The 18307-nt window shown below is 35.3% G+C and overlaps 1 protein-coding gene across 1 annotated transcript in view; it reads right to left on the bottom strand.

Moving 5' to 3' along the window:
- LOC149804759 (uncharacterized) overlaps nt 1-18307 on the bottom strand; it is a 258169-nt gene that overhangs the window by 150302 nt on the left and 89560 nt on the right. The window contains exons 3-6 of the mRNA XM_089944059.1: nt 12936-13056; nt 7899-7991; nt 6305-6421; nt 143-238 (exon numbers count right to left, since the gene is read on the bottom strand). Coding sequence (XP_089800185.1) covers nt 143-238; nt 6305-6421; nt 7899-7991; nt 12936-13056 — 427 coding nt within the window. The remainder of the gene's footprint in view (nt 1-142; nt 239-6304; nt 6422-7898; nt 7992-12935; nt 13057-18307) is intronic.

Here is an 18307-nt window from a genome sequence, read left to right on the forward strand (position 1 = left end):
CAGTTTAAATGCAGTCCTACTGCCAATTACTTACTATGATTCAAACAAGGAGCTTAAATTCAGTTCAACTGCCACTTACTTGCCTAAATATTCTTTCATTACTGTAACATGAAATCTAACTCAAACATAAATAATACCTTACCTTAGATTTATTGCTATCAAGGTACCAAAATTTAACATGGCGGTTTCCCACTGTGATAAAGAAAGAGCCATCTTCCGAGAAAGTCACAGAATTAACCTGAAAACAAAGAACAATTTGAAAACTTTAAAATACATAGCAGTATTATATTATCTTTCACATGGTTCTGAGTTGTCAAGTTTTTTGTGTGCAAAAATCATGTTCATGCCTACACACACACTCAACACCACAAAGGTACATCTAGGTTAATGAAAAATGGTTGTCTTAGTGATGGTATTCAAGGCATTAATGACACCATTCAAATTTTAATGTTACATGAGTTACAAACTGTCTATGTATTGAGAATTTAAACTTAAGCTTGAGTTTCATGCTGTGAGAATATAGGGCCTGGTATTTTTATGTGCAAAACTTCAAAGCACTGGAATTTGATCGGCTCTCATAAAATGCTGTGATAGATCCAAGTTACAACTATTTACATTACAATCCTATTTAACTTTCTTTATTTTTGTACACATTAATACATTGTCCCTCACAATAAAGCATCACAGATTCCACTGTACTGACTGAATTATATTTGTCATAATTACTATGTACCCACGCCCACATCTTGGTATCATCGTATCTATGCCAATATCACTGTACCAGTGTTTTATCTACAAATGACTTCATATAAGTCATTTGACTCATCAAGGCAAAAATCAGTGAGTCCTATTCAAGCTGATGATCAGTCTTCAGTAGTTTTTAAAAAAATAATTATATTGTTTAAATACACAACAAAAAGATTAGTTATATGATGTGACTAAAGCCAATAAGGCATTTCCCTTTCCAGAAGCACCTGAACATTATATATTTGTTTAAAATTTTCTTGATGGTTTCATGTCATCAGAAATAATCTGAGCATATATGACAAGGCATTTATTGTTAGCTATGTCAGTGCTTTCATCTACCACTGCGGTCACAAATGACGAATTTTGCAAGTCACATATAAGGCTATCCTCAACAACATTTGATAGGCTCTCCAGTAACTCTGAACAGGTGGTAGCCAAGTCATACTGAATGGCAGAATTCTTCAAAATGCCAATGACATCAATTTCTTCAGCCGTTAAGTCGTGTTTTAAAATTTAGAAGAGAACTGAATTTTAAAAAAGGGATGTCTTCTACAATCAGCCAATGTACACACTTAAGATGCACTTTCACTGCTATGTCTTGTTTGTAAAACTGCATTAAATCCTGCATGGTATTGTGGACCTTAAATCAGCAGTTTGTATTCTGGCAACCCAGCATGCCTTGACAGGTTACTGTTCTGAAAGTTATTGTCTTTTGCACATTTGGTCATGGAGGTTTCTTTTAAGCCTCTGTACATATATGGCAAAAAAAAAAAGAGTCTCCACTCTCACGTTCTTCACTCGAATTAACTTCTTTTTGACAACATAGCCAGCTGCATGTTTTCAACTACTGCTGCACAAAATTACATTTTATCTTACGAGTAACCCTTAACTCATCTTTAGATGATGAAGGCTCCACTGGTTAAGTAACAATACTATTATCATTGGTTGGTTGTAAACATGGTCCAAATGATAATTTAGTTTGTTTCAGATCGATTTTAAAACTTTTTGCTGTGGACGCCATTTTCAGTCGAATGCTGACAGTGTCTTGGAACAATTAAGGACACTGTTGGTTCGTCACATGACAAGGATGCACATAAAATAATAGTGTCTCATGAGAATCTATTTAAAATCACGTGTTTATTTTCTGCCTCTTTCTTGTGTGTGGTGTTTATATGGTTCTAACATTCTGTTGCTACAATGATGTTACAGTTACAGGTCACATAAGGTCAGCTCCAGGCTCGATACTACTTTGTAACCCTATGTATTATGTTAGCATAAGAAACTGATATGCGCATTTTTCCCCTGCTTGGGAGAGTCATAATATGGCAAATAAAGTAGTCAGAGCAAACCTTTGTGTTATTCAGCAAAACATAGAATTGGGGTGCGTCAATTTACATACCACTGACAATTTTTGTGCGTCAAATAGGAAAAGTGTGCGTATTTAACACATGACACATGGGTAGATAAAACACTGTGGTACCCTTGTGCATATCATGGTCTCTTGCCAAAATCATGGTATCCTTGCCTATATTATGGTATTCTTGTGTATATCATGGTCCCTTGCCAAAATCTTGTTATCCTTGCCTATATCACAGTACTCTTGTGTATAATATGGTCCCTTGCTAATACACCACTCCCTCGATAACTCGCGCCCAGATAACTCGCGATCCTGCTTATAACGCAGTGTTCGTCTTGGCTCCCGATTTTTTCCAGAGAAAATGTATTTAAAATATCTTTAAAATATACTGAACATGAAAAAATTACCACAAGAATTGATAAATTAAACCTTGATACATTGCTCGTTTTATCATCGAAAATGGTGATTAATGCCCGTAAAAATATAATCCATATTTTGAAATTTGCAAGTTCGAAAGAAGAATTAATTTCAGAGATCTCGAAAACACTTAATTACACTTATTTGGACGCTAATTTTTGATCTGGGACGCAGAAAATCACTGAGGCGGGAGTCCTCCGTACGCATGTAATAGGTGCGCGGAAAAATTCAAAGATTTGCCAGTCCTGTTTCAGTCACCTGCTTTGTGGGAAAATGTGTTGATCAGCTAACTGTGCTGATATTTACAATGACAGAATTCAGTGACTGAAAGACTCTTTGATGTACTGTTGCCATTTTATAAGAGTACATTAAAAAAAAAAAAAAAGAACATGATGCAACAGCTAGGCGGCTAGTTCAAAGGCTTTGACTGGCCGCCGAGTGAGAAAATGTACTGATATTTAGTGATTGAATTCAGAGGCAGAAAGACCCAGTTTTAAAATCCAAGCGAGACCTCTGTTTAAAGATATCATATATTATGTAAGTTTTTATGATAAATAGTTGTCAGTATACTGTAAATAAACAGTCTTGTGAAATAGCGATCAATGAAAACTTCTGGTTAATGCTAACAGGTGGCAAAAGAGAATGAAATAAACACCAATTAAACGTCTTCCTGTGTGAAAGTCACGTTCTAATCCTTTAATTCCGTTTCAGTGTAAACATTATAATCACAACATATTCTGTTCATTGAAAACATGAAAAGAGTCAATCGACCGTCACATCGAAACCTGTGAGTACTTCTGTGAGAACCTAATTACATGCTGGCTTTGTTTTGATCAACAACTTGGGGAAGTGTTTGTTGCATTAAAAAAAATCGATTACAAGAGACCTAGGGTGCTGGATTAAGGGTCTTGGAGCTGCTTTGGTGTAAAGCAAAACAGTAACAGAGACAGCGACGATGATAATGACTTCGAAGGTTTCAGTGAAACTGATGTCGTTAATGCCGAGGCTGTTTGGGAGAAATTCATACAGACTCATGGTCATGAGATGGGCGTTTCTCTTGATGATATGGAGGAGTGGATTTGTGCTGACAATGATTGCCCCACAGCCGAATACATGTCAGATGAAACTATAATTAATTCTATAACAAACAAATTTGCAGCAGAAGACAATTCTAACTGGAGTAACACAAGTGTTGAAAGTGATTCAGACACAGATGTTGCACCCACCCCCACCCCTCTGCACAGGAAGCAATCAAATATTTTGATATTGTCATAAGGTGGCTGGAGACCCAAAATGTTGACTACGTAAAGCTCATGCAGTTGAGAAATCTGAGGGATTTTGCTCGGCAGCAGAGAAACCAAAGAGTAACACACACACACAAAATTAACTGATTTTTTTCAAAAAGTGAATTGATAGTTGTCAAGCGTGGCGCAAACGGCAAGTATTAACTTGTTCTAATTTATGTTGTTTTAAATTTGTAGACCAATTAAATATGTTAGTACTGATTAACCCTTGTTTTTTTGTTTTCCATTTTACTTCTATCGCATTCAAATCTATCTATCGTTCGATCGACACTGTTTCTCAAAAAGAGTCGATCTTTTGTATATAAAAAAACGTCTAATTTGGATCAAACAATAAAACTAAAATGTATCCAATTCAACATAAAAATTAGTGACGTAGTACACAATGTGTGAAGTGGTACACATGTTAAGCGAACGGAAACCTCAATATACTGTAATTCATCCTGAAATTAATGTTGCCCTATTAGGAAATAATAAAGTACACCGTTATGAAGAGATATTTATTCACAGTTAATCTCAGAATGATTATAAAGTGAGTATTCAACAGTATAATCTGCCTACTCGCCCCCCTTATTTTTCCGTTACGTCGTCAATCACTTTATTGGTTTTGGGCTTATTTTATAGGTCCCTCGATAACTCGCGCCTCACTTAAAGTGCGGTCGATGTTTCTGGACCCCGATGTGCGCGAGTTATCGAGGGAGTGGTGTATCATGGTCCCTTGCTAAAATCATGGTATCCTTGCTAACATCATGGTACTCTTGTGTTTAATATCATGGTCCCTTGCCAAAATCATGGTATATTTGCATAGCTTCTCTTACAATGATGGACCAATGTAAATGAAAGAAAAAGATCCAAGTCAGTGTAGTCAGTTATAGCATCATACTTGAGGTAAAGATTTTATCAATGGCTCGGGTAAATACTCAGACACAAAAGTACCTCAAAGGAACTGATGCTCTAGTGACCAAAAAGGATTTCCAGCAATTCAAAATACAACCATTTCTTCCTTTTAACTGATGAGTGTTCAAACCATCTCTGATATTCTTCAACCAGGAAAAGAAATTAGCTGATGTTGTGGACATATAATATATCTGGACATATGGCTCATCAGTTGGAGATAGCAGACTCCAGAACACAGTAACCATATATAGCTCATTCATACGGCTGTACTGGTTAGTCAGCAGTAGGGAACGGCGTACCAAATCGATATATGCTTTTCAGTCGGGCAAGCTTGTGTGGTAAGTACAGACCATCATATCTAACCTATTTTCATACTATTTTCATGCACAAGCAGTAAATTATTGCAAGCCAAAATGCCTCATGGGAGTGCTTATATTTGTTTATGAGCCATCATGCCTCATTGGCAGAGTCCTAGAGTTATCCCCTGGGGAATTAAAGTATATCCTAGTACTGTTTCTGCATCTGCATGAGGGGTGGAGAGGGCATCTCGATATCTCACATGAGACTACTCAATGATTCGGATATGAGGTACATGTTAAAAATTTTGCTATGATGTATTTGGGGTGTACTTGTTTGTATGGTCTTTGAGCTGCTTTTTCATAATGTTGTGTCAAATATTTCGCATCAAAGTGCACACACATTATGAGCAATCATTTACACTTCTTGCACTTGGCTGTTATCTCTGTAAGGAAGAACAGTAACAAACAAATGCATACCACAAATATACAGCATGATAATCAAAAGTGAAAACTGGTTTATACTAGGTAGAATGGTAGCCATCTAGCAGGATGGGGAGTTATCCTTTATGAATTGCTTCCCTTATCTATATGATATATAGACAGAAAGACCTTTTCCCATCCTTTTGGGAGGGCTGGATTTGGAGGTTGTTGTTGTTGTTGTTGTTGTTGTAAAGTTTAATGCCATTTTTCAGCACAAGATAGGCTATACATGGAGGCCAGTATAACTGGTGGCGTCAGAACCCTGGAAAATCCTGGGAAGAACCATTGACCCAAGAGAAGTTACTGGCAAGCTTTCTCACATACTCATGTTAGCCAAGCCTGGGACTCAAACCGACACAGAGGTGAGATGGCAGTGATAAGTAACAGTGAACACTTTAGACCACTCAGCCACTTGGGGTCCCCTGGATTCAGAGGCTGCAAAGAAAGTTATCCTTATGTAATGTGATCAGGTGAAGTATTTGACAGAAGCACAAGATTTTGAAGATGACTGTGACGGCTGCCAGATTAAGGATGTCAGAAGTCTTTTGATGAAAATTATGACAACTGACCTTGAAATGAATATGCATGTAAAATTTCATTGCAATTCTCCAACTAGTTTAGAAGAGGTAGTGACAATGGATGGACAAAAGACAGGTAATATAGAAAAACATGGACACATGACCATAACATGTGATCACTTGCGCCAAAGCAATGGGTTACATATTCGGCATCATGTTAAAATATTATACCTTGGTAACTATAATGCACAAAACCTTCAAACTAAGTTCTAATTTTATATTACGTACCTTACTGGATACTTTGTTTGAGGCAACTTTTGACCCAGTCTTCCAGTTCCACACGTTGACCATCATGTCATGTTGAGTCCCAATTGAGACAATATACTTCAAATTGGGGGAAAATTTCTGAATAAAGAAAAGTAGAGTTATACCAAGATTTTTATTTCATAGTGCTATATAGCACAAAAAACTTATGTAATCCTACTTGTAATTGGTTCAAATAAATTGTATTATTTTTTGAGTATGCTCAAATCTTTTGAAATTAACTCTAAAATATTTGACTGCATGCCCTTTTAATTCAAAACTTCATGGGGATTTAATTTAGTTTAAATGTGTGTGGTGTGCTGTATGATGCCACAAATATTCACTGTATTAATTAGCAACAATATTTACTCATTTTTGAATAAATCTCCAATGCAAATATATACACAATGTAATATATATATATATATATATATATATATATATATATATATATATATATATATAATGATTGAACAGAATGACAGCAAAAAAACTGGCTCTATGCAGCAAGATATCCTGTAATTGCAGCACTGTGTGATACATTATATGCACAGCCTGTGTTTAATACTCCTATATATATATATGCACTATTAGGTCATGGCTGACTCTGGACAATAGTGTCCAAGTGGTCACAATGACCTTAACCAACAGGTTCCTTCCTTGCACAAAAGGCAAACATCTGTGAATTCTACAAAACAATAATGTAGTAGAAAACCATTTTTATTTGGATCACTGCGCTCTTGACCATTCAACTGTATAACCCAACATATGCAGACTGTCTCCAACCTAAAAACAGCAAACCCTCTTAAAAGTTGAACACTATTTCCTCTACAAAACCGCAAAACTTCTTCAAAATTGTATACTATTTACTCTCCAAAAAAGCAAAACCTCTTCAAAGTTGCAGACTACTTCCTTTCCAAAACAGCAAACACACTTCTAAGTTTGGTGCCATTATGTGGTGTGTAATCAAATTTCTGTTTAAAAAACCTATTCCCTTGTTTGTGTCAGAACAACTTGGACTCGCTTCTTTCTTAACTCTTGTGCAAACCAACAAGACATCTACAAGTTTTGGTCCAAGTCTGTGATGTATAACTAACATTACTGTATGAAAGGCCTTTTTCTTCTTTCTGTTACAATGACATTGACCATTAGCCCCCTAAATGGAGAGGCTTCTTCCTCACCCTAAGTATAAGCCATCCACATAGTTTTGTCAAAATACATGATCTAGAATTAAAGTTATTGTGTGGAAAGCAAATTAGATGAATGAGACAATATTACTGCAAGATGTTCCAAGTTCATACAGCAACGATTCTTTTAACCAGGCACTGAAGGGTCAACACATATTTGCTGTTCAACAGAGGTCCCTGGTCAAAAAATACCTTTGGATATGGGGGCCATGGGCAAACATGCCAGTTTAGAAAAGCTTTGCTGTAATTCTGTTTATACACAACAAAAATCTTAGATTCTTTTAGGAAGAAGTTTTCAGATTTAAAGTTATAACAGACAATTAATGTGAAAGAGCATTTCCTGCCAATCTATTATTTATGAAGATAAAAATTTCAAATATAATGATGTTTACCACACAGCGGATGCCAAATTTGTGTCCATGAAACTCAGCAACTTGAGTCTTTTCTTCTACATCCCAGACTCGGACTGCTGGCTGGTGACCACTCTAAAAAGGCAAAAAATTTAAATTCTTTAAAATGAAAATACGTCTTTTAACTTATATGTTTTATTTATGATATTCTCTTCAAATATAATTTCAGACTTAGCCCTTCATGCACTATTATATACATGTAACAAGGTCACCTGACCTCCTCCAGATACCTACCAGGATGGTAGAATGGTTAAAACCCTGAACAGAAAATTTAGATATTTATTACCATTTACCAACCCATGACTCACTCTCTACCTAATGAGAATATTGTTTTAATTCTATTATCTGAATTTACAATGATAAATAATCAGTTTAATTTAGTTTATTCATTACAACTGTGTACAGTGTCATACATGTCTTGCCATTTATCCTGGTATATGGTTTCATCTCATTTCTGTCAAACTTGAAAAACCCAATCCACTGACTGCTTGTCTTGGGCTATATTTTTATAATGATAAATGGAGCAACTGCTGAAGACAAATACAAGATTACCATTCCTCTTGAAAATAAAGAAATTATAAAAACAAAAACATAAAAGAAGCAACTGGTTAAACTCATGCTCATGGGAGCTAGGCTTTCCTGATATGGGGTTAGAGAAAGGTGTATTATTCAGGCCTATGTCTGTGTAATTCTGGAGAGTTCTGTTTCAAGAACATTTCAAAAAGTTGTCAAGGGTTCCAAACTTTTTCATAAGTACTTTACTTAAAGAAAGTGGGTTACACTCCCATTGTGAATTGCAAACACACCTCATTCTTAGTTGGGTCAAATTTCTCACAAAATTAGTCATCCATTTGGTATAACAGTACCAAATGAACAAACCCAGGTGGGAAGAGCTTAAATTGTAGGGAACATTGTATTCAGAAATAAACAACAAAACTAGCTGTGATTGGTGCATTATGTAAGAGTTATGCTTTCTGTTAGGCTTTAAAAAAAGTTCAGCCTAATGGCAACATGTGAGATTATGTTAATTCATATCTAGATCATATTTTGTATTTTTTAAGATTTTTAAAATGTGGTACATATGGCTAAAAATGTGACTAAATAACTATTACCCCTGTCTAGTTCCAGTAGAGTTATCTCTCTTAAATGCAATATAGTACCTGGTTTTGTCCTTGTTAAACTGACAATCTAACATTGTTCTCTATCACAGTGTGTGATATGTACGCTGAGGTAGGATAGAAAGTATATTTATTTCACAAAACATCAGCATTGAGGTATACGGAAAAACAATTGGTACCATGATACCATTTATAAATGTGATTAGATTGCCGTTGCAGCAAAGGGACACTACTCTATCTGGCAATTCCCAGTAATATGTGTCAATTGAGTTACCCTGTTCTAGCCCAAAGTTGTTTATTCAAAACTTTGGAAACTATTTAAATATCAAAAGGCTTTGAATGAAAAAGGTGATATTTCATTTAGTTTTAACACTTTTAATTCCATCAGATAAATATAAAAAGTTTTTAACAAAATGAAAGAAGTTTTTCAACAAATTCCAGGACATTTAGATGATAATTCAATTTTTTTTAAATTCAAGAAGATTTTTAAGGTTACCCCTCAAACTGAAGGATTTTGCAAGGTTATACAAATCATCAGGTCCAAAAACCTTTTTCTCTCTAAATATTTTGAGCACAGAACTCGAGCTTGAGCTTAAGTCCCAAAACCATGAATGTCTATAACTTTCATTTAAGTAAAGCAGAAATCACAACACTTCAGATTTTTTTCTTTAGTTCTTTTTCTAGGCTAAAGATTCCAAAATAAAGTATAAATACATGTAGTCCAAATATGGTATCCAATTTTAAAATTTAAGTTTCAACTTTATGCTTCTGCAAGTTTTGAGAATCTAAAGTCTGTGATGCAATGATTCCCTGATTGATATCAGCATAATTATATTTTCTAATACAAAATACTGCATCACTATCTGGACTACTGCTGGAACAGACCAATACATACTGCACTGTGAATGGAACAGACCAATACATACTGCACTGTGAATGGAACAGACCAATACATACTGCACTGTGAATGGAATAGCTGAATACATACTGCACTGTGAAGGGAATAGCCCAATACATACTGCACCGTGAATATGATAATACAGCTATATAAAAGAAAACTAAAGATTAAGTATCAAAGTAGACATAAATTAAAGTTGAGTAAATAAATAAAATTGAAGAGCTTTGTGTCTCTTCCAGAAAAGCAATAAAGATTTTGGCACTGTTTTTGATGTTTATTATCCATCTTTTAGACATTAGTCATCAGACTCATTCCCCTACTCAGCAAAATAAACCTTCAGTCTCTGTTATGAAACATAAGCATTTATTAGTGGAATATGTAAAATGAATCATATGTTGAACATTTCTATTTTTTATTAGCAAATCATTATGGGAATGGATTGGGGTTTTTATTAGACATTAAACCTATAGACATTCATACCTAAGACCCATATGGCAGACAAAATCTTAAAATATAACCCTTCAGCTATAGTTAGGATCCGGTCTGGAAATATTTTTGGGATCAAACAACTGAAGAGGCATTGATCAGTCAGTAACTAAACAATATACAGAATCTGCACAGTGGTAATGAAATATTCATACACTACTAGTAACCTTGCCACACACTTATAATGCCAACAGTGGTCATAAAATATTCATACACTACTAGTAACCTTGCCACACACTTATAATGCCAACAGTGGTCATAAAATATTCATACACTACTAGTAACCTTGCCACACACTTATAATGCCAACACAGTGGTAATGCAATATTCATACACTACTAGTAACCTTGCCACACACTTATAATGCCAACACAGTGGTAATGCAATATTCATACACTACCAGTACCCTTGCCACATACATATAATGCCAACACAGTGGTAATGCAATATTCATACACTACTAGTAACCTTGCCACACACTTATAATGCCAACACAGTGGTAATGCAATATTCATATATGACTAGTAACCTTGCCACACATTTATAATGCTATCACCACAGTGGTAATGAAATATTCATATAGGGGACATCCATTAATTATGTCAACAATTTTTAGGCAATTTTTTACCCCCCTCCCCCCTTTGTCAACAACTGTCAAACTTTCAGTGACCCCTCTAATAAAATGTTACACACACCCCACAAACTAACAATATTTTATATGGCTGGCTTTTATGCTAAAAATAGATCTATGGAAATTAAAAGGTCTACAAATAAATTTTAATATTTTTTTTACTTGTTTAACAGATTTCAAATTGACTATAACACTTTGAATTCATGAAAAAATCACCAGTTTATATTCTAGCTTCTATCATCTTCTCATGGGGAAGCCAAATGTTCCTCAATTGTTATAATGGGCATAGTGGCTGATTCATTAATTTCTTGTGGAACCGATACACCCGACAAGTCAACATCATCTTCATCTAACCATTCTGCGCTTGGCATTTCTCCATGAGCAATAATTGCCATCAGCTCTGTCTTTTGGCAGCCACTCATATTGGCCGAATTCTTTGCGGTTGAGGAGCATATGGTAATTGCCTAGGCCCAAGATCGTGTTGTTGGTGCTGTTGAACATGCTTCTTCAACATGACTTGTGAAGCAACATACAGGTGACAGATTTTGCAGAACCGTTCAAGCAACAACAACTGAATGGAAGGACAATATAGATCATATGGAAGGATTCTGAATGCCTTTGCCGATCGAGGTAGCATGTTATCAACTTTCAAAGACTGATTGAAGAAAAGAGATGGAAATCTGTGCAAGTCGCTCTCAGATGCATCTGGTGCTTTAAGGCCTTCACTAGTTTGGCAGACTGGAATTGGTGGTGGAATGAATCTATCGGCGATAATCTCAAAGTACGAGCTTCGAATCGGTTGGCAACAATTTACATCATGGCATTTTGCAATTTGTAGAAAGTGCTGACTTGTTCTTACATGGTTTTTGCACCAATCTTGATCCTTAGTTAGTAAATTTTCTGCCTCAAACTCAGACACTTCAGGCACAATATACTCTGCCACTGTTGGAAAATTATCTATAGTTACTTGCGTCCATGCTTCTGACAATGTTTCGCCAGCATATTTGAAATTTGATTTTTCCAATTCTTCATCAATTGTTCGACCTTGTGAGTCAAGGTGGCTTCCAAAATGCTCATGTGGTAAAATTAGCTAAACTATTAGATGTCTATGGCTCAGTGCAGTCTTTGAATTTAGTAACAGCTTCCCTTAAAAATTTGTCTACAGTCTACAATCTACTATGAATAAAAACAAAATATGATGATGCAAGACTATGACTTCCTTGGCAAGAGCTCAACCGGTTTAGGATTAAACTGGTGTGCTGTTGACGGGCGAGCGAGTGTGTGCCATACCAACGCACTGACTAATTTCCTATTTTTTTATTTATTAAATTTATTGTAAAAAATAACATTGTTGACGTCAATTTATCTTGAACTCCCCCCTCCCCCATGTCAACAATTGTCAAACTTCTTCAAACCCCCTCCCCCCATTTTGTTGACATAATTAATGGATGAACCCATACTACTAGTAACCTTGTTACATGCTTGTAATGCCAACACAGTGGTTTTGAAATATTCAGACACTACTATTAACCTTGCCACACACTTATAATGCCAACACAGTGGTAATGAAATATTCTTACACAACCAGTAACCCTGCCACACACTTATAATGCCAACACAGTGGTAATGAAATATTCTTACACAACTAGTAACCTTGCCACACACTTATAATGACAACACAGTTGCATAGACTTTCTAAACAAAGATATATTGCCAAGGCAGGAGTCTGTATCATGATAGATGTTGATCACCACTCCTGTATCACAATATATATTGTATCTCCTTGTAACTACATGATACATATTATACATTGTAATGCCACCTGTGTAATGTGATATGTACAGTATCCTGGCCATGCACATCAGGTTATTCACAGTTCTACATACCTCCCCAGTGACCAGGTGCTTGCCATCTCCAGAGAAGGCTAGTGATGTCAGGGTCTTTTTGGAAAAGTTGAAAATGTGAGACTGCTTGTTTCTTCTTGGATGAAAAAGAACCACCACACATCTGTAAAAGATGGCAAAAGAATAAATGAATTACATGAAGATACTTTAAGTGGAAACTCAAAATTTGTGTGAAAAGCAACAGAAAATGAAAAACCTTGATTATTTTAATTGTCATTGTCTAAATCTCTGCTTTATTCACATGGATAGCACATCTTCCATCCAGTATATAGCTTACAATTTTATGCATTTTGATTTTCAGTTATCAAACTAACTCCCAATTATCAAATACAACTTCTACCAGTCCACCTTTCCAACTGGATTAAAATCCAGATCTACCTATAAGTTAAATTTCATATTATGCCAATCTTTTGAATTCCTGGACTAATTATTTTACTTTCACAAATAAAATTTGTAATCTGATTGGTAATTTAAAAGGTAAAATTATTATCTTTGTGTATCATTTACCATCAGATGTCTTTTACATTAGACATTTAAATTACACTGACCACTGTTTGGATTACAAATCATAAAATATTCAAATACTGGGGGATTAGATGCCTTGGTAACAAAACCAAACTGAAACAACATGTTAGAGTTACAGATTCCTATATGGTCATTACATATGGCATCTTGAAAATATATATTTAAATGAGCACATCAGAAACTAAACATTGTAATTGTATTCTGAAAAAAATCCTCTAAAAAACATACAAGAAAATGCATCTTCACACCATTAGAGTTATGTATTCAAATCCTAGATGTCACTGGCCTTTAGGTGAGTAACCTCAACTATACAACCACAAGGGGGCCCCGAGTGGCCGAGTGGTCTAAAGCGCTCACCGTTCCGGATCACTGCCATCTCACCTCTGCCTGCGTATGTTCGAGTCCCAGGCTCGGCTAGCGTGGGTACGTGGGAAAGCCTGCCAGTAGCTTCTCATGGGTCGGTGGTTCTTTCCTGGGTTTTCCAGGGTTCTTCCTCCACCAGTTATACTGGCCGCCATATATGGCCTATCTTGTGCTGAAAAATGGCGTTAAACCCTAGAACAACAACAACAACAACCACATCATGAAGAGTCAGTTCAATTACAGTATAATCAACATTTATGCAGCTGACATAATAAAGGGTCAGTTCAACTACAGCATAATCAACATTTATGCAGATGACCTCATAAAGAGTCAGTTCAACTACAGCATAATCAACATTTACACAGCTGACATTATAAAGGATCCATTCAACTACAGTATAATTAACATTTACGCAACTGACATTATAAAGGGTCAGTTCAACTACAGTATAATCAACATTTACACAGCCAACCCTTATAAAGCTTTTCATAGTCTTCACTAGCCAGTGTTAATTATCATGCAAAACTGAGTTCAGACTGAACTGATTATGGCAACAAAATTCGGACTCATTTATAATTTGAGATTTTGTTTCCAGTTTTTCGTATTTTACATTTTGCCATTTAAACTGTTTGAAATTTAAAATGTAAACTTTTTATTGACACCATATAGCCAACGTTGTACTGTGAAACCATGAAACCACCCATATTCCCACCTACTGTGACTGGGCATAAAAACAAAAATTATGATATTAAAGTAGATGTACACTATAATGAGTTGATAGATTAGGAAATGAAAGACTCCTTGTTCCTAATATCTGCTTCAGACGCTATTATTGTTGTCAAACCTTAGAAGCCAGATTTTATCTGTAACTGTCACAGGCTTTGAGAAACCTTGGTACTGACAGCCAGTAGGTACAAGCAGAATTCAAGTATCAATAATTACTTTGATTACAGATAAGGCTTGGCACAAGAAGCAATGCAATCAACTTTTCTAATTCAATATTGTCAATCACATGTACAATACACAATTAACCCTTGAATGTACCTTGCAATACATAATGTATACAGTCATAATATGGATTTAGTGTCATAATATGGATGTGGTGCTACAATAGGGATGTAATGTCACAATAAGGATGTAGCCCTATAATATGGATATAATGTCACAATATGGACGTAGCATTATAATTTGGATGTAGTGTCACAATATGGTTGTAGCATTATAACACAGATGTAGTGTTACAATATGGAATGTAGCATCACACTATGGATGTAGCACTATAATATGGATATAGAGTCACAATATTTATGTAGCCGGGATGTAGTGTCACAATATGTATGTAGCACTATATTATGGCTGTAGCATCACAATATGTATGTACCATTATAATATGGATGTAGTGTCACAATATGGATATAGCACTATAAAAGGGATGTAGTGTCACAATATGGATGTAGTGCTATAATTAGGATGTAGCATCACAATATGGATGTAGTATCACAATATGGATGTAGTGTCACAATATGGATATAGTGTCACAATATGGATGTAGCAGGGATGCAGTGTCACAATATGGATGTAGCACTATATTATGGATGTAGGGTCACAATATGGATGTAATGTTACAATATGGAATGTAGTGTCACAATATGAATGTCGAACTATAAAAGGGATGTAGAGTCACAAAATTTATGTAGCAGGGATGTAGTGTCACAATATTTATGTAGCCGGGATGTAGTGTCACAATACGTATGTAGCACTATATTATGGCTGTAGCATCACAATATGTATGTACCATTATAATATGGATGTAGTGTCACAATATGGATATAGCACTATAAAAGGAATGTAGTGTCACAATATGGATTTAGTGCTATAATTAGGATGTAGCATGACAATATGGATGTACTATCACAATATGGATGTAGTGTCACAATATGGATATAGCATTATATGGATATAGTGTCACAATTTGGATGTAGCAGGGATGTAGTGTCACAATATGGATGTAGCACTATATTATGGATGTAGTGTCACAATATGAATGTCGAACTATAAAAGGGATGTAGAGTCACAAAATTTATGTAGCAGGGATCTAGTGTCACAATATGGATGTAGCACTATATTATGGATGTAGCATCACAATATGTATGTACCATTATAATATGGATTTAGTGTCACAATATAGAGATAGAACTATAATAGGGATGTAGTGTCACAATGTGGATGTAGAGCTATAATTAGGATGTAGCATGACAATATGGATGTAGTATCACAATAGTGATGTAGTGTCACAATATGGATGTAGTGTCACAATTTGGTTATATCATTATAATAGGAATGTTGTGCCACAATATGGATGTAGCAGGGATGTAGTGTCACAATATGGATGTAGTGTCACAATATGGGTGTAGCATTATAACACAGCTGTAGTGTTACAATATGGAATGTGGTGTCACAATATGAATGTAGCACTATAAAAGGGATGTAGAATCACAATATGGATGTAGCAAGGATATAATGTCACAATATGAATGTAGCATCAATATATGTATCATTATAATATGGATGCAGTATCACAATATGGATATAGCACTATAACAGGGATGTGTAGTGCTATAATTAAGATGTAGCATCACAATATGGATGTAGTATCATAATATGGATGTAGTGTTGCAATATGGATATAGCATTATATGGATGTAGTGTCACAATATGGATATAGCACTATAATAGGACTGTAGTGCCACAATATGGATGTAGCAGGGATGTAGTGTCACAATATGGATGTAGCACTATATTATGGATGTAGTGTCATAATATGGATGTAACTATATAATATGGATGTAGCACTATATTATGGATGTAGTGTCACAATATGGATACAGTATTATCATATTGTACACTGTAGCATTATAATATATAAGTAGTGTCATAATATACAGCATTATAATATGGTTAGAGTATTTTACTACAGATGCAGTGTCATAATATGGATAGTTTACCACTAAATAAACATTAATTCATACTTGCAATTGCTCTGGTTACAAAGGGCCTTCTAACAAGGCTATGATGTGTGTGTGTATCATGGAACAATCTATATGATGATAAACAAAATATTTAACCCACTTTAGTAAGGCATACAATATAGGTCATGTTGCCCTTAATTGGTTGTAAGGGTATAGTACTAATAAAGATGCTTTAAATTATCAGGTTTCTTGAGTGAAGCACCAAATAATGAACTTCAAATACAAAATTTCAATAAAGTCCATGAATCCTGAAATATAGGTCACAGTGACCTTTTTTCATTAGGATGTAGTACATATCAGGATGCATCCACTTACTACGTTTCATGGTTCTATGAAAGAAAATACGCATACAGCTATCTATATATAATTTCATGTGGTCACGAGTTACATTCAAAAACTTAACCAAAGCAAGTAAAAGATGAAATAGGGTCTCAATTAGCATCTTTTATTTAATGAGTGTAATAGTATATTTGTTTTTGTGTTTTGTGGGTTTAATGCTATTTTCAGCACATTACAGGCTATACAAGGTGGCCAGCATATCTGGTGAAGGACAAACCAATGACCCAAAGGAAGCCACTTGCAGGCTTTCTCACATACCCATATTGTCCAAGCCAAGATCCGAATCCCACATAGACAGAAGTGAGATGATGTAAGTGATATGTAAAGGCATGCATTTTAGACCACTCTGCCACCCAGGATCCCTTAGGGTATGGTGGTAACAGAGAGGGATATCAACATTAATTTCACAATTACAGCATAAATCTCAAGAAATGAACATCAACCCTAAAATTTAACCTAAGTCAATGTGGCATAAAATATGGGCCATAGTAACCTACTTCTAAAATGAAGGAGAATTATGCTCATCAAGATGCATCCTCTCACCAAGTTTCAAGATTCTAACTAGCATAGTACATGTACATAGCATACAAAAATAATTCCATGTAGTCATGAAATGCAAAAGAAAAAGCCAGTAAATGTGAAATTAAGGGCACACGAACCTTTTCTGTATGAATGTGGTGCAAAGACAGATGTGCACAATTATCTTGTTCAAAAGTTCAAGCAGGAACTGTAAAAACACAATTTATGCACAGTAAGTGAGCACATGAAATATGTGTCACGATGACATACTTTCACGATGAGGGTGTAGTACTCATCAGGATCTATCCCCATGATTCTAGGTCGAACAATATTAGACAGAAGGTAAAGAAACCTATGGTTATGAGCTAAATGCAAAAAAAATACAGTATCAGTCTGCCAAATGTGAAATGTAGGTCACAGTGACCTTTTATTGTATGGACATGATACAAACAGGTTAATTCAATTTGATGAATCTGTTATAAACAGTGCTGGAGAAAAATAAACTCAAGAACTGGAGGGATGAGAAATGCATGAGAAATATGGCACAGTGACATACTTTCTGGATGAAGGGGTATAGTA

This window comes from Sinohyriopsis cumingii, chromosome 2 (assembly GCF_028554795.1).
Source record: "Sinohyriopsis cumingii isolate HCF-2022 chromosome 2, ASM2855479v2, whole genome shotgun sequence".
Lineage (NCBI taxonomy): Eukaryota > Metazoa > Mollusca > Bivalvia > Unionida > Unionidae > Sinohyriopsis > Sinohyriopsis cumingii.